At 35.6% G+C, this 16,790-nt stretch overlaps 3 protein-coding genes across 3 annotated transcripts; all 3 read right to left on the bottom strand.

The window, feature by feature from the left end:
• Positions 1 to 146: 146 nt before the first annotated feature.
• LOC140797613 (uncharacterized) lies at positions 147 to 4,149 on the bottom strand. Its single transcript, XM_073151211.1, has 2 exons — positions 3,695 to 4,149; positions 147 to 1,526 (listed from the first exon to the last, which is right to left on the bottom strand). The coding sequence occupies exons 1-2, from the start codon at positions 3,929 to 3,931 to the stop codon at positions 375 to 377; spliced, it is 1,389 nt and encodes a 462-aa protein (XP_073007312.1). The 5' UTR covers positions 3,932 to 4,149; the 3' UTR covers positions 147 to 374.
• Positions 4,150 to 4,598: 449 nt separating this feature from the next.
• LOC140780345 (alpha carbonic anhydrase 7-like) lies at positions 4,599 to 7,209 on the bottom strand. The gene is made up of 7 exons (XM_073125817.1): positions 6,994 to 7,209; positions 6,702 to 6,919; positions 6,502 to 6,608; positions 6,309 to 6,411; positions 6,023 to 6,190; positions 5,841 to 5,894; positions 4,599 to 4,906 (listed from the first exon to the last, which is right to left on the bottom strand). Exons 1-7 carry the CDS (start codon positions 7,070 to 7,072, stop codon positions 4,823 to 4,825), a joined length of 813 nt encoding a protein of 270 aa, XP_072981918.1. The 5' UTR covers positions 7,073 to 7,209; the 3' UTR covers positions 4,599 to 4,822.
• Positions 7,210 to 10,951: 3,742 nt separating this feature from the next.
• LOC140795100 (alpha carbonic anhydrase 7-like) lies at positions 10,952 to 12,984 on the bottom strand. The gene is made up of 6 exons (XM_073147480.1): positions 12,889 to 12,984; positions 12,590 to 12,807; positions 12,287 to 12,496; positions 11,995 to 12,162; positions 11,818 to 11,871; positions 10,952 to 11,381 (listed from the first exon to the last, which is right to left on the bottom strand). Exons 1-6 carry the CDS (start codon positions 12,965 to 12,967, stop codon positions 11,298 to 11,300), a joined length of 813 nt encoding a protein of 270 aa, XP_073003581.1. The 5' UTR covers positions 12,968 to 12,984; the 3' UTR covers positions 10,952 to 11,297.
• Between the last annotated feature and the right edge of the window lie 3,806 nt (positions 12,985 to 16,790).

Here is a 16,790-nt window from a genome sequence, read left to right as displayed (position 1 = left end):
AATAAGTTTTGGCTCTAGAAAAAGCGAAATGATACAATTTTGCCTGCAAAATATAGCTAGATCTTATCATGCTATTTCGGCAGATTTCAGGACTCAATGAGTATTGGGGTAACACCAAAGTACAGTGCTAGAATTTTAGAAAGCAGTTGCAAACCCAAAGCAAAAGGATTTCATTTTACCAAAAGGCAACAAAACGATATCCCAGTCCGGATACTCTTATTTTGAAGTTCATCAAATTAAACCTGCAACAACAATAAGCCACAAGCATCCAACATCATTTTACCTAGGATAATACATTAAACTACTAATCACTGAAAGTTACCAATGCATTCCGACTTAATTAAATTTCAACAACTTAGTTATGTTGTTTGCCATCATCTTTTCTTCAGCCTCTCTTTCATCCTCGCAACTGCAGCTCTCAGTGTATCTTCATCTTTACAAAATGTGAACCTTACCAAATTCTTCCCTTCCTCAGGGTTGAGGTAAAAAACGCTAGTTGGAATTGCAACAACACCCACTTCCTGAATCAAGTACTCACAGAAGGCCACATCATTTTCAAACCCAAAAGGAGTGTGATCTACCACTACAAAGTAAGTTCCACTTGATGGGTAAACAATAAAACCTGCAGCCTTCAGTCCATCTACTAGTATAGCTTTTTTTGCCGTGTAGTCCCTTTTTAATTCCTCATAATAGGTGTCTGGTGCCCGTAAAGCTGTTGCAGCTGCCGACTGCATTGGAGTGGATGTGGCGAATGTGAGAAAAGAGTGTGCCTGCCTCACGCCCCATGTTAAATGGGCTGGTGCTATAGCCCATCCGATCTTCCAACCAGTTAAGGAGAATGTCTTCCCCAGGGAGTTCAAAGTCACAGTCCTCTCATACATGCCAGGAAGAGAAGCCATGGAAATATGGGTAGCTTCAAATGCTAACTTGTCGTAAACCTCATCTGTGAAAACCAACACATCATTTTCCTTGCAAAGAGTAGCAATCAGTTCAAGTTCCTCTCTGGTAAACATTTTTCCAGTTGGGTTGTGCGGTGTATTAATCATTATTGCTCTGGTATTTTTCGAGATTGCAGACTTGATCTCATTAACTGGGCAAGAGAAATCTGGGGGACGGAGAGTAATGGACTTTATCTTGGCACCAGCCATAGATAGAGTAGCTTCATAGGAATCATAGAATGGAGCAAATACTATCACCTCATCACCAGGATTTATTATGCCTAATATGGTCGCAGCTATTGCTTCAGTACACCCAGATGTGACAGTAATTTCCCTCTCTGGATCCACATCTAGACCAGTGTCTTTCCTGAACCTAGCTGCAATGGCAGAATTGAGATCAGGCACGCCATAGCCTCTTGCATATTGATTCTTCCCTTCTTTTATAGCTTGAATAGCAGCTTCTTTGACAAAATCAGGACCGTCAAAATTTGGAAATCCCTGGCCAAGGTTTATTGCTCCATGTTTGATGGCAAGCATGCTCATCTGAGTGAAAATAGTGGTTTTGAACTTCTCCAAACGCTTAGCAACCTACAAAGACAGGAACATCAATCTCCCACAAGCTTACCCATATGTGATGCCTAAGTAACTTCAATTTAAAAACTACTGTAAGAAAGACGTTTCAAAATGAAAATTTACAGTATTGTTACAGTAAAATTATTCAAAATAAAGCATGGGAGAAAATCGGCGCACTTATATATACCAAATAAAAGATCAGAAAATATTGTCTGACTCAATAATGTCTAATCAGAATGATGAATTAATACATCTACGGTTCCCATATCTTTTGATACATCTGTATCATTGATTTACTGATTGGTACCAATTAAACAAGCAGCATACTAATTGGAGACAAGTTATATAAAAAAAACGTACACATACAATCACCATATGCCAGCCTGAAGATAAACATGCATGTGATATTCCAGCACTGAATTATTTATAAGAGAATTGGCAATTTCATGACTTATAGGTCAATGCCAATAATAACTAACGATGGTGATCAAGTAAAATGTGATTTGATCAAATACAATGGTTGGAGACTTATAGGGCTATAGATTTAAGGTACAAGATGAGTATGTCGCATATCGGACCATCCTAGCTATGGCTATATCTATTTGTCAGTAATCTGCAGATCATTGCCTAGCATCTTATCTGTTTAATGCACATGAGCGTGAGTGGCCACATACAAAAGAACACTACTTGGCGAGAGAAATCTAATTGATTAATCTACCTTCTACAATTTATATCATCATGTCAAACTCCATGCTTCCCTTTTCTTACCAAATCCAACACAAATCCACTATAAATTATGGAGTACCCTTATCTAAAGAAATATAAAAAGGCTGCAACAGAAATTCATCTCAAGCTGCAACAGAAATTTTGCAATGTTATAATAGTATGAGTGAAAACAGATTGGATGTGGATCATATATTGGTTAATTCACATCCAGAAGCATATTTTTGCTACGAATACAGATTTGGTTGCAGATATAGATGGATAACAAAATGTAAAACCATATCTGGATGAAATGGCATGGATATTAATCGGATATGATCAGATATTAAATGGATACATATACAAACCGGATATTAAATGGATTCGAATACATACTAAATTTTAAATGAATTTCAAATACAAATTGAATACCAACAAGACTTAAACAAATAAAAGTACAAACAAAATGGGGATACAGATAGATTTGAAAACGAAATGAATTTAAATATATCTGAAATTTGAGAATTGTACGAGCTAGAAAGTTTGAGGATATGCAATATGCTAATTACTTTATTTATTGTACATTTACCAATGAACGAATATTTGAATATTATATTGAATAGTAGAATGTGGATTATGGAAGATGAAAAAGCAAAATAAATTATAACTAAACCTGGTTAGGAAGCTAGAAAGTTTGAATAGCTACTAAATACTAGTGAATTCAAGTTATATGTTTGTCAATAAACATTTATCCGAATCTGAACCCAAATTCATATCCAAATCTGTACCCAAAACTGTACCTGAAAGAAATACATATCCCTATCCGAATGTAAATCCGAAATTTTAGAATTTCTATCTGTATCTGAATTTGAGTTAGAAAGGAACGGAACCTGGTCAGATCTGTTATTATCCTACCCATTTTCACCCCTATATAATAGGCAAAGCCCATGCTGGAGACCTAGATAGAGGAGTACTCATCAACCATATTGTAAGCTTATAGTGCAGCAGACTTGAGTACCACAACCAAAACAGAGCATATCTGCTGAGAACATGATATCTAGCAAAATTAATGGAAATTGACATGTCAAACCAAACAATACTACATCTTTTAGCATCTCATGTGTGCAGATGACTCCTTTATACAGAAGATTCCTAGAACGAAGGTGAACACGCTAGAAAAAGAGGCAATCAAAATACCGGTCACGACATATACTACTATTATAGGCAATAAAGCCTACTGAAAAAAAAATGAAGGCCTAATGATGTACTTTAAGATACTCAAGACAAGTAATTTCGATTCGATCCTGCAAACAGAGAACTCCAAGAAACCCCTCTACTTGATTTTCTTAAAACCTATAAAACACACAAGAGGTTTTAAGAAACAAAATGTCCCATTCTTCATTAAAACATATAAACAAGCAGATCAATCACTAAATGTCCTACAAAAGAAACCCATTTGGGCATTTCCACAAACGCCGTACCTGCAAGGGAGGAGAAGCCAACGGTTCCTTCGATCCTTGATCGGCAGAGGCGGCCTCCTTTTGGGTGGGAACAGTAGAAATCGAGGCCATCGCGGCAGTACTCGATCGAGGGTTCCTCGAGCTCTTGGAAAGAGAGGCGAGAAGAGCGCGTCGAAAGGTAGAGGAGAAGGGGCTCAACGGCATCTCATGGTGGGGGGAGGTCCGGGAGGAGATGGAAGGGAGGGAACAAAATAGCATCGAGCACCTTGCCTTTTATAAAGGTATGCAGGGGAATCGGGGAAAGGCAAACGCCGTCGCCGAAGCTCGAGAAGCACAGTTTAGCTACGGTGTTATTCTAGCTCTCCGAAGTCCGACCAAGCAGGAGAAGCCTCGGATGCGGTGCACGTGGAATTGTGTGGACAGGAGGAGCGTGAGATCGCGCGAATTGGCAGCACCGACCGACTTGTATTGGGTTTATGGATTTTAGCGAATGAGATCCGAGATGGCTACGGAATTATTATTTTTTTCCCTCGTCTTTCTTATATCAAAGATATTTTTTTGTATACTTTTGCTGATTTCATGGAGAAAATTTCATCTTATTTTTATTTGCCAAATGATTAAATCACTACAGAAGCTAAATCGAAGTCACATACCATAAACTCATAAAGGCATGGACATGGACATGAGGTTGCCACTCAAGGCTCTGCATTTGAATGTTTTACCATCAATGGCAACAGCTCTCATAATTCTTGAGAGCATATCAAACATTTTGCAACATGATCGCTTATTAGGAAATAGCAGACAAACTACAGTTCAACACGTCGCAGAATAATGTGTAGAAGATGGTCTGAATACTTTTAGTTTCTTGTGATCGGTCACAAGATTGAAGTTCAATTGCTGGGTGATCAGTCACAAAAACAAAGTCTTTCGCCAAAATATAAAATATATATTAATGTATTAACAGAGATAGCAAAAATAAAAAGAACAGGTCTCTAAACTGAGAGTTACAAACAACCATTTTGGTGACCTTCACTTATTGAGTTGAGGATGTGATTCTCAAACAATGATATCTAAATTTTCGGCATCCCTAAAATGCATATTTCATATCAATCATGAACGTGCTAATCGATCTCTGGAGTAGCATCCAAGTTAGTAATGAAACTTCTGCGGTCGGTATAAGCCAATGGATCTATAATTCGTCTGCTGAATAGGTCGTGCGTTCATCTCTGCGTCCTGCAAAATAATAAGTAATAGGAGAAATATTAGTTTGAATCATATCTAGATATTTCCTTTGATGCTTAGCGTTTATATCATCCTTTAATTTGTGTTGTGTTCACCAAAAGGCCATAAACGTTGGCTCTTCTTTTTGAGTCTGGAATTAACTATCAACAAACTTCATTTTTTTAATGGTAAGATAGAGTCGGTATAGGGATAAACACAGGGATCACCTCTGTTTCTCAAGTTGTAAGGATAAAGACTAGAATCAGAGTTTTTCCATATTCTTTCTCCTCATGCTGTTCACCACAATTTGTCAATCCTAGTTCTTAACAGCTCCATCAAAGCATGCCTTATTGTTAATAGCTACAGGATTATGGTTATTAAGTTGGTTTTGCATATTGTAAGACCAAGCCACCAATAAAAGTACATGGATGCAGAATGGAGGTTCAAAAATCAAACCATATCTATAAAGGGCTTATATGCTGAATTTAAACTCCAACTCTGAAATATAGATAAAGGATGACATTATGTGTCGCAACAACAATTACATTGCCCTTGCAAAGTTTAGTATTTTACATCTTATTCAAGTTAACTGTTTAAGGACTAATCCTCATAGACAGGGTAGATTGAATAGGAAGGAAGGAAGGGTATAATAGAAATGTCTCCCTCCATGTCATTGGTATTAGGTGAAGGATGAGAAGATGGAAGAAGAGAGACGAAGATTGTGATTTAGAGGCCACCACAGGAGATAGAGATGAACCAAAGAAAACAATGGAAGAACTGAAGAGGACATTTTAGTTATTCAGAGAAGTACAAAAAAAATTAACTTAATTATATTTAAAGTACTTGGACATGAATATGGAGGCTTGTGTTCACCCTCTTCAAGTCTGAAAAATTGATGATTACTTAACAAAAAATATAAAGGAAATTTTTGCTTGTGGTAACTTACATCATGGACAGCTTCTCTCAGTAGATTGATCTGCTGTTTTGAGACAGTCCTCACCTGCCAAAAGCACAAGATGGGTCATTATATTTCTTCTTCTCTCACCAAATATTTACGTAATCAACATGAAATGTCAATGAAATTTTGTGAGAAGACATAGATAACAATGCCAAAAATTTCCAACCAACCTTCTTGATAATGGTCCACACGACTCCTTCGGTGCAAGGTGGAACTGTGAGAGATCCCAGGTATCTATAGTACTTCCTGCTTCCCCTCTTTATATCCCTCGGATCCACCATTCCCACTTTCTCCTCTGCTCCATGCTCATCACTAATCTTCTTAATATACTTCTCCATCTAAATAATATGCATACAAATGTTAATATAATCAAACAACTAAGAGGTCAAACTTTCTTATATGTGTAGCTAATAATAATAATCCGCCAAGCCTATTAGACTTCAATAAAGAACAAACCTCGGCTAGGAATGAATCATGTCGGCCTATCGTGTACAAAATCCCGACAACTGCAGTCTTATTCTCGGCGCTTTCATGAACCATGTGCATCTCAAGGGAGTACCTATCACAAATTCATATGCTCGTCAGTTATTAAAGAAGTTGAGAAATGGATTACTGTAAAGAAAAGAAAAAATATTAATCAAGCAAGAACCTGCGGCCATTGATGGTGTGCTCAGAGGGCGAGTGCCAATGCACCTGCTTGAGACTATACTCTGTTCCATTAATCCATATACCTCCTGCTTCCCCTTCCCACTCGAGCTAAACCCAATAACAATTAAGATTAAGAACAAATACATCAACCAATGAGATCAAAAGATGTTGAGATAGAGAGAAGGATTCATCGCTTCGTACCATTATATCATGACCACGATTCTTTAGTACAGCGTTAGATGGCCTATAAGATCGACGGAGTTTGCCCAAATGAGGAAGTATCTCAACCCTCTTGTCTAATAGATCGATCGGCGACTGCATCTGACCCTTACCACAAGCCGCCCATTCCTCGTGTATGTGACCCCAATTCTCGGGCCCTGTTTCAGTACCACTCTCATAGCTAAATTCGTCCTCATGTTCTACAAGAAAGGCAGCGATTAGCAATCAAGAAGCCCAACAAGAGAACGAACCGAATCTACGGCTCTATACCTACCAATTTCCTGGGATGTGGCAAATGGGAGAGAGAGGAAGAGGAAAATGGTGGAGACGGCGAAGAGTTTGTTAAGACCCATCTTTGCTAACGCCGAATGGTGAGCAAGAGAAGTGCGTACTAGGGGGCGTATTAATAGTGCAGAAGGGGAGGGGTATATACCGTAAATTGGAAGGTGACAGCGTGGCACTTGACGTATAAAGTATATATATACAGGCAGCAACTGGTTTTAAAGACGGATTCCTCGTAGATTTAAATGACTCGTTCGGAATAAGAACAGAAGTAGCAATTGATAAATTCAATTCAACGAGCACACATATCACATGAAGAGGCGTACGTCTAATGTATCCACGTGAGGTGGCACTTTGCTGGAAGCTTCAAGGCTTTGAACCGGTTCTACCTCCAGCATCAAGGAAGGTAGCCATCGGTGTGTTGGATTTGTACGGAGATAAATATTTTAAGTCATAGTAATTCCTCAAGTACAAAAGAAATTCCCAATTTTGCATACTCTGATTAAAAGCTTCTATTCTTGATGACTTTTTCTAGGTCAGACGCAATGCATATATCCAGCTATATTAATTACCATCACTCAGCTCTCATTTGCATTTAAACTAATTAATAAAGTAACTGCTCGCATGATCCCGTTCTTAAAATATAGCGTGCATATAATTAAGATGCCGTAATTTTCATACTTTATATATTTCTTCCCCAGATAATAACAATATTATTGAAGCTCTACTTTTCATGCTATTATTCCAAAGAATCTTTCCCTCCTACATAGCACGTGGCTCCATGTATACAGTTCATAAAGGCCGGGCATAACCACTAATGGCGCGTCTTCCTCCTCTAATTGCGTAGGCGCAGGTTAAAACGATAAGATTAAGTTATTAGAGTAGGAGGCATGGCTTTAAAACTATATCAGTTTATATACCTTAAATGCGTTTTAGTTTTAGATATTATTTTTATGTTCCACCTCGTGAGTTCTTTATGTTTCTTGAATCCTCTGTAGTTTTCCATTCGATGTATCATCCTACATACTTTAGTACAACGGTAAGAGTCAATAGTAGTATAATTGTGTCAACTAGATACAACTTACAATTAACTATAATTTTTTTTTATAAAAAAAATGATCAGATTAGTAAACGTAATAATTAAATAGATACTTCTTCGCTTGTTCCTTTTCTTTGAATCTTTCCCTCACCTACTTTTATTATATTTTTAGAGTAAATCATGCTGAGATTAGTGTTGACAAGTATATTGCGATGATTAAGTCAAGCTCGTATTTAGATTACTATTCCGCGGTAATGAATCGAATCATAGATTTTACACGACCTACCAGAACATGAAGAGAAAAGTACTGGAATTTAAAATATTTTATTTTTATCACGTGAATTGTGATTTTATTTGGGGGAATATTTTTATGAGAGACGTGAATTATGTACTTATCCAATGAAAGTGGCAGCCACGGATGAAGGAGAGAAGTTTAATGCATCACACCAACCCAATTAAAACACAACAGATTTGAGTAATTAACTTTGCCAAGTCTTCGGCTAGCAGCCTGCTATGAGTTAATTCGCAGACCCAGTCGGTAGTCGGTACCAGTTAAGTGCGACTAAACGCGATCACATCTGATCATAAGTAACACGATATCCGGTTTGACCTCGTTTGGGAGAGACCAAGCATACCTACAAGATATCGTCGGATGCATGATATGTCGTATGATATAGATTCGTCTTGTCGAATTTGACTCCTAATTCTTTTCTTTTTTTAATTTATCTACGCATATAATTTTTATTTTTATTTTTATTTTTATTGAAAGACCTCACTTCTTGCAATTAGTACCTCGTTAATGGCTGATAAAACACTTGATAATTTATTTATTTTTTGTCCATACAAATCTCTCGTATGCTTAGAAATGCTTCTATTATTCTATATAAGCTTTCCTCGTAAGATTATTTATCTGAGAAATTTTATATAACTTTATTATTCACCCTCCTTTGTTTTATTAAACCTTTTCATTTCATGCCTACTATCCTGCCTTTATAAATAAACATGACTCTTAATCCTAATTTATTAAAAGAAAGTTCTCTAAATTGGAAGCATATTAGAAACTATTTTAAGAAAAAAAAAAGTAGACACTCCTTGAGAACGAATTATCTATGAATTACAAAAATATTTAATAATTGCGAATTTAATAAAATAACATTAATTCGGTTGTTAAGATAAATACTATTAAAATAAAGACAAGTAAATAATTCTATAAACTTGACAGCTAATTCATATTTTTAAGGTTTGATTTATAAATGGTTCGTAGCTATATTTATGTAATTTTATTATGTAATTCATGGTTATTAGATACTTGCATTTTTACTAGTTTCCTAGTTTTATTATGTAATTTCTAATTTTAGTTTTATTACATATTCGCAATTATTAAGTATTTATATTTTTATGAATTTCATAGTTAGTTTAATTAGTTCCTAGCTTATACTGTTGTACGCTGTAGTTAATTTACGTAATTAATAGTCTGTACCGACTAGTAAGTATTTATTAGTTTAAATAATTTATTTTTCACCCTTGAATTATCACTATTTTTTATAATGATTCGTTGAAATTTTTTTATGATACATATTGACTCCTTCAATTATCAAACATACTTCACTTCACTTGATCACTTTTGGGTCATTATGTACTAAAAGTAAAAATTTAGGAGATTATCGTGTATAAAAAAATCAGAAAAAAAGGAATTATTCATATTTATTATTTTTTGGATTTTTGAGACAAAATTCACATAATAGTACATTTTCAAAAATTCAAACTAATTCACAAAAATAGAATTAATATTTGGGAGGGCTAGCTTGGTTGAAAAGGTCAAATATAGACTCTATTAGATTCTAATCAGGATTTGAACGGGTTGGATATGGTAAGCAGCTACTGAGTAGATAGCCCTGAAACCATTACGTAATCAAAAGGAAATAGAAATCATAAACACCACAAAATGTAGTCTTTCAAACTTTATTCTAACACTAGACAAACAAAAACAAGAAACTAATGGAGTTTTTGACCAACCTAATTTTCTTCACCAAATGATATACCTAAGTAAGTGAGTTGCAGACTTATTATTATAAATATATGAGTATAAATTGATTAGTTTAAATCCATGTGAGACTCATATAAGAACAATATTAGTCGCTGAATAATTCAGCAATTAGGTTTCAACCTCTCTAATTTTTCAAAGGTTCTGAAAGACATTTACTGTAGTAGTGTGGCATCTGTGTGAAGTATAAGTCACTTATTCATGTAAATAAACTCACCTATTTAGCTACAGTCTTAGCTATGCAGATCTATATTGGTCAAAAACTCTATCCAATAAGCACCATCACATCGACCAAGTGGAACTTATTGCAGCCATATATAGCATTGACTTATTATTATTGGAAGAAATATGGAGCAGTGACTTGCTGCAACAAGTACTGCATCAATTGAATGACTGTAGAATAAAAATGTATCTAGTTTAAGCTAGAAAGATGCAACTTGCAAAGAAGATAACATAGATCAACCAGAGTAGAAATTTCTCTCTGGCTCTCCAGTGTCTGTTTAATTTAGTCAAGTTATCACTAGAAACAAACAGTATATGTTAATCCATATATAAAGGATGGGTTTGTACACATAATCTTTCTCGTCAAAAGTTAGCATTAATAACAAGAGCAGATGCCCCACTACTACTAGTAATATATATTTTAGCACCTAGAAGAAAAGATTCTTCTGTATCAAAATCAGGTATATATATCTTTAGTTTAAGCTTAAGTTACTGATGGAACAGCTCTCCAAAACAGAGAGTTACAAACAACCATTTTGGTGACGGAATCTTTCAGCGAAATAAAAAGTATGTATATCAATCTATTAACAGAGATGACAATAATAAAAAGAACAAGTCTCCAAACTGAGAGATGCAAACAAACTCTTTCTCCAAAATAAAAGGTATGTATGTCAATCTATTAGCAGAGACGACAATAACAAAAGGAAAAGATCTTCAAACTGAGAGCTACAAACAACCATTTTGGTGATCAGATATCTCACCTCAATGAAAAAGTATGTTTATCAATCTATTAACAGAGATGGTAATAATAAAAGGAACAGGTCTCCAAATTGAGAACTACAAACAACCATTTTGGTGACCTTCACTTATTGAATTGAAGACGTGATTATATAACGATGATATTTCATATCTTTGGGTATCATTCATCCCTGTAATGCATATTTCATATCAATCATGAATGTGCTAATCAATCTCTGGAGTAGCAACCAACTTAGTAATGAAATTTCTGAGGTCGGTATAAGCCAATAGGTCTATAGTTCGTCTGCTGAATGGGTCGTGCGTTCATCTCAGCGTTCTGCACAATAACAAGTCATAGGAGAAATATTAGTTATAGTCATATCTAGGATGAACCGACGATATAATATATTTCCTTTGATGCGTAGGATTTATATCATCCTTTAATTTGTGTTCACGAAAGGGCAATATATCGGCCGAATAAAGCATTTTAGTTATTAAGAAAGTTACTTTTATTAAAACAAACCAACTTAAATGATATAGAGAGTACTTGAACATGAATCTGGAGGTCTACAGTTTGAAGAGGCTTTGTGTTGTGTTCAGCCTCTTCAAGTCTATAGTTTTAAGTGGTCTCCAAGCTAGAACTTTTACCTTCTAATCCAATCTACAAACCTAGTTGTTGCCTAATGGGATATAGTTATGTCGATGAAGTATCCAGAAAATAGGCCAAAATTCAACAAAAATTATACAGGAAAGCTTTGGTTGTGGTAACTCACATCATGAACAGCTTCTCTCAGCAGACGGACCTGATGTTTTGACACAGTCCTCACCTGCCAATAGCACAGGATGGGTCATTTATCATTATATTAACTTGTTTCACCAAATATCAACTCGAAATGTCAATGGAATTTGTCAAAAGACATAGACAACAATGTCAAAAAATTCCAACCAACCTTCTTAATAATAGTCCACACGACTCCTTCGGTGCAAGGTGGAACTGTGAGAGACCCCATGTATCTATAGTATTTCCTGCTTCCCCTCTTTATATGCCTCGGATCGATCACTCCCACCTTCTCCTCTGCTTCATGCTCATCACTAATCTTTTTAATATACTTCTCCAACTAAATAATATGCATACAAATGTTAATTAATCAAACAATAAAGAGATCAAACTTTCTTATTTGTATAACTAATAATAATAATAATAATCCACCAAACATCTTAGACTTCAATAAAAGAACACACCTTTGCTAGGAATGAATCTTGTCGGCCGATCTTGTACAAAATCCCGACAACTGCGGCCTTCTTATCGGCGCTTTCATGAACCATATGCACCTCAAGGGAGTACCTGCGGCCATTGATGGTGTGCTCAGAGGGCGAGTGCCAATGCACCTGTTTGAGACTATACTCTGTTCCATTAATCCATATACCTCCTGCTTCCCCTTCCCATTCGAGCTAAACCCAATAAAAGTTAAGATTAAGAACAGATACATCAACCAACGAGATCAACATATGTAGAAATAGAGAGGAGGATTCATCGCTTCGTACCATAATATCATGACCACGATTCTTTAGAACAGCGTTAGATGGCCTATAAGATCGACGGAGTTTGCCCAGATGAGGAAGTATCTCAACCCTCTTGTCTAATAGATCAATCGGCGACTGCATCTGACCCTTACCACAAGCCGCCCATTCCTCGTGTATGTGACCCCAGTTCTCGGGCCCTGTTTCAGTACCACTCTCATAGCTAAATTCGTCCTCATGTTCTACAAGAACAAGAAAGGCAGCGATTAGCAGTCAAGAAGGGCATCAAGACAACGAACCGAAATCTAGGGCTGTACACCTACCAACTTCTTGGGATGTGGCAAATGGGAGAGAGAGGAAGAGGAAAATGGTGGAGATGGCGAAGATTTTGCTTACACCCATCTCTGTTAACGCCGATTGCTGAGGAAGAAAGTGCTTTTCGGGAGTGTATTTATAGTGGGGAATGGGAGGGGTCAATAGTCAACACCGTAAACTGGAAGGTGACAGCGTAGCTAGCACTTGACGTATTAAGTAAAAGACGGATTTCTTGTAGATTTAACTTGAGGCGTTTGGAATACGTACGAACAGAGGTAACAATTGATTTATTCAACGAGTGAAAACATCACATGAAGATGAAGAGGCGTACGTATTATATATCCACGTGAGGTGGCAGGCACTTTGGAAGCTTCAATGCTTTGAACTGGTTCTCCACCAGCATCAAAGGAAAGTAGCGATCAATGTTGGATTTGTACCGAGATAAATATTTTAACTCATACTATCTTCTCAAGTATGAAAGGAAAATTCCAATATTGCCTACGTTTCGGATTGGCATAGTCTAATATTATTAAACGCAGCTTTTATTGAATAAGGAAGCTCCAATACTGGACGACTTTTTCCAGGTCAGACACAATGCATATATCCAATTAAATTAACATCATTCAGTTCTCATTTGCGTTAAAAATAATTAATAAGTAAATGCTCGCATGATCTCATCCTTAAAATATAGCATACACAGACTTAAGATGCCCCAACTTTTACACTCTTTATTAATTATGTTATTGTTCCCGAGAATCTTTCCCTCGTACATAGCCCGTGGCTTCACGTATTGTTCATAAACTCTGGGCATAACCAACATAAGCGCATCTCCCTCCACTAATTTCGTAGGTTAAAAGATAAAATTAAGTAGATCTTAAGCGGAGTGCAAGTCGAGTTAGAGTAAGATGTATGACTTGAAAAATATATCATTTTATATACCTTTAATGCATTTTAGTTTTGGATAAACTTCCACCACATGACTTCTCTTTATTTCTTAAATCCTCGTGTTTTCCGATCTGTCATTTTCCATTCGACGAATTACGCTACATACTTTAATAAAATGATAAGAGTCAGTAGTATAATTGCGCCAACTAGATACAACTTACAATTAACTATAAAAAAAACTTTAAATGATGAAATAAGTAAACGTAACATTTAGATGGATACTTCTTTGCTCGTTCCTTTTCTTTGAATCTTTCCCTCATCTATTATTATTATTATTATATGCCTAGAAACTAGCAGTTGAGGCCAAGGTAAATGATGAGATCAAATATTTGAATGGTTAAGTTAAGCTCGTGTGTAAAGTACGAAAAAGTACAGAATTCAACTCCTCCTTTCTTTTCTTTTTTTCTATCACCATTCTTTATCACGTGAATTTGTGTTTTTATTTGAGGTAATATTATTATGGCAGACATGATTATCAGATCATGTACTTATCCATGTTACTGGTCGACAAAAGATACTGGAGAAATAACACCCGTATAACAAAGAGGGAGGATGACAAACTCGTAAATGGAATCAAAATAATAAATCCCCAAATCTAAAGAATACCCAAGAGTGACCCCAGTGTGATAAGCAACAGAGCTAAGCCACTCCCTCGAGGGACAGGGAAAGAGAGAGGGGGGAGGAAAGGAAATAGGAGAGGAATGACGAGGGGTTTGAGAAGTGGTGCAGTAGAACCCACACCACGTCTAAAAATGGCCGACTACAAAAGATCAAGGAAGAAATAAAAAAGAGGAAGAGAAAGAGAGGGAAGAAAGAAAGAAGTAAAAGTCGCACCTAGCCAAAATGGCTAAAGGAGAGAGAGAGAGAGAGAGAGAGGAGGTCGGCGATGATGGCGCTGGGAAAATTCTCTCATTAGAAGAGATAGGAAGAAGGAACCCTGGCAGACAAGTCTGCTAAGCCGACGCGTATTCCTAGCCCGACCCGTATGTTGCTAGGCATTAAATGTTGACGGTTTGATAGCTTTTTTTTGTTATGTAGACAAGTTCCAAGACTTTTCTCATTATTTCGCCAATATCAAGCTTTGTAACTCATTGAAGTCATGAATGATATCCTGACTGCGAGAAAAAAAAAAAAAAAAACTCTGTGCCGAGGATCTTTAAAGAAAAAAAATAATGCAGTTTAGTCGGGTGGTTGAGATCTGGTGGGGTCAATGTCATGTGAGGGGGGCATGATCGTATAAATATAAATACAACATATTTATTAAATAATTCGAATTTTTTAATCAAAAATATAATTTATTTATAAAATGGAATATTAAAAGACACAAATTATTAAAAAAATTATAAATTATTCGAGTTATAAATAAATTTATTCGGTTTATATTTTTTTTCAGATTTTTTTATCCAACCAGCCAACCGATTAATCGTGTTGATGAGATAAACATGAACACTATTTATTTAATAATATTAATTTAAACAGTACTTAAAAATTAAATTACCGTGTCGTGGTTAAATTTTAGAGGCCCCAGTCACGGTCAGGACGAACACAAAAGGTCGTGGATCATCATACCACTCCTAGTTGGGATGAGCACAAGATGTCGAATGGATCACAACGACCGAATTAAGACATCTACTACGTCTTTGTCCTTCCATTAACCGTGCCAGTTAAGTCCGAGCAAACGTGATCAATCTGATAATAAGTAACAACTTCTAGGGCTTTAATTCGTTTGGGAGAGACCAAAAAAAAAAACTAAATACAAGCATGTACGTTATATGAGCGTAGCTGGCGTGGATTTATGGACTTGTGGACACAAAGCGGTTGCGCCGAAGCCATCGCCATACGGCTGCATGACATGCTTGATGCTTACAAGGGACACGATATAAATTCGAGAAGGTTGACTATCTAAGTCTCTTTCTAACTTTTTTTTAACACGTCTGATTTATTTTTTAAATTTTAAATACGAAATTAACTATGTTTAAAATTGCTCGGCCAGTTAACCACCGTCACACTTTCAAATATCTAAATAAATTATTTAATTAAAAAAAGAATTTATATAAATTCATATAAGTAACTGAATCGGCAACTTTTGTTTAAGAATATAATTTCTTTTATAAAAATCATTGACTGAGTTAAGTTTCAAAATTTGCAAAAAGAGCCCCTGCGTTATGGGTTTTTATGGCTCCAGGCATATCTTATTAATTTTTCTAAAAAAACATTTTATTTTATAAAAATATTCAGAAAACCTCCTGGGTTAACCTATTATTAGCCTGATAAAATAATATTATCATGTTTTATTTAGATTAATATTTTAAAATTCCAAAATTACCCCTACTCTCTTATTCTATAGAAAGTGTCAAATAAAAATATTAAGAATACTTTTAGAATTTTAAAATATTAATTAACAAAATAAAATTATTTTTATTTTGTTAAGCTAAATGAGGTTAAATTAACTCAGGAGCTTTTCTGAATATTTTTTATAAAATAAAAAAAAAATAAAAATTAATAAGATGCTGCTCGAACCATAAAAAAAAACTCGTAATGTAGCATTTCTTTTTGGGTACAAATTTCCCATAAATGTCTAAATCACCTCTTAAGATACAATCTTAGCTGTGCAGATCTATATTGGTTAAAAACTCTAATAAATGGCAGGGTCCGATAAGCACCATCACCTAGACCAAGAGGAACTTATTGCAGCATATATAGCATTGACATTTTTGTTTTTGAACAAATATAAAGAATGAGTGTAGCAAAGTACTGCAATTGAATGACTGTAGTATTAAATGTCTCTCTCTAGTTTAAGCTCGAAAGTGCAACTTGCAAAGAAGATAACAAAGATTAAATTTCTCTCTGGCTCTCCATTGTCTGTTTAATTGTCACGCTATCAGCAGAAGCAAAGAGTACATGGTAATTCATATTTAAAAGATGGGTTTGTACATATAATTTTTTGTGTCAAAAGTCAGCACTA

This window comes from Typha latifolia, chromosome 1, assembly GCF_019914945.1.
Source record: "Typha latifolia isolate L0001 chromosome 1, TyphaL0001v2, whole genome shotgun sequence".
NCBI classification, from domain to species: domain Eukaryota; kingdom Viridiplantae; phylum Streptophyta; class Magnoliopsida; order Poales; family Typhaceae; genus Typha; species Typha latifolia.
Note: the sequence above shows the minus strand (reverse complement) of the source record. Positions and strands in the feature narration are given on the sequence as shown.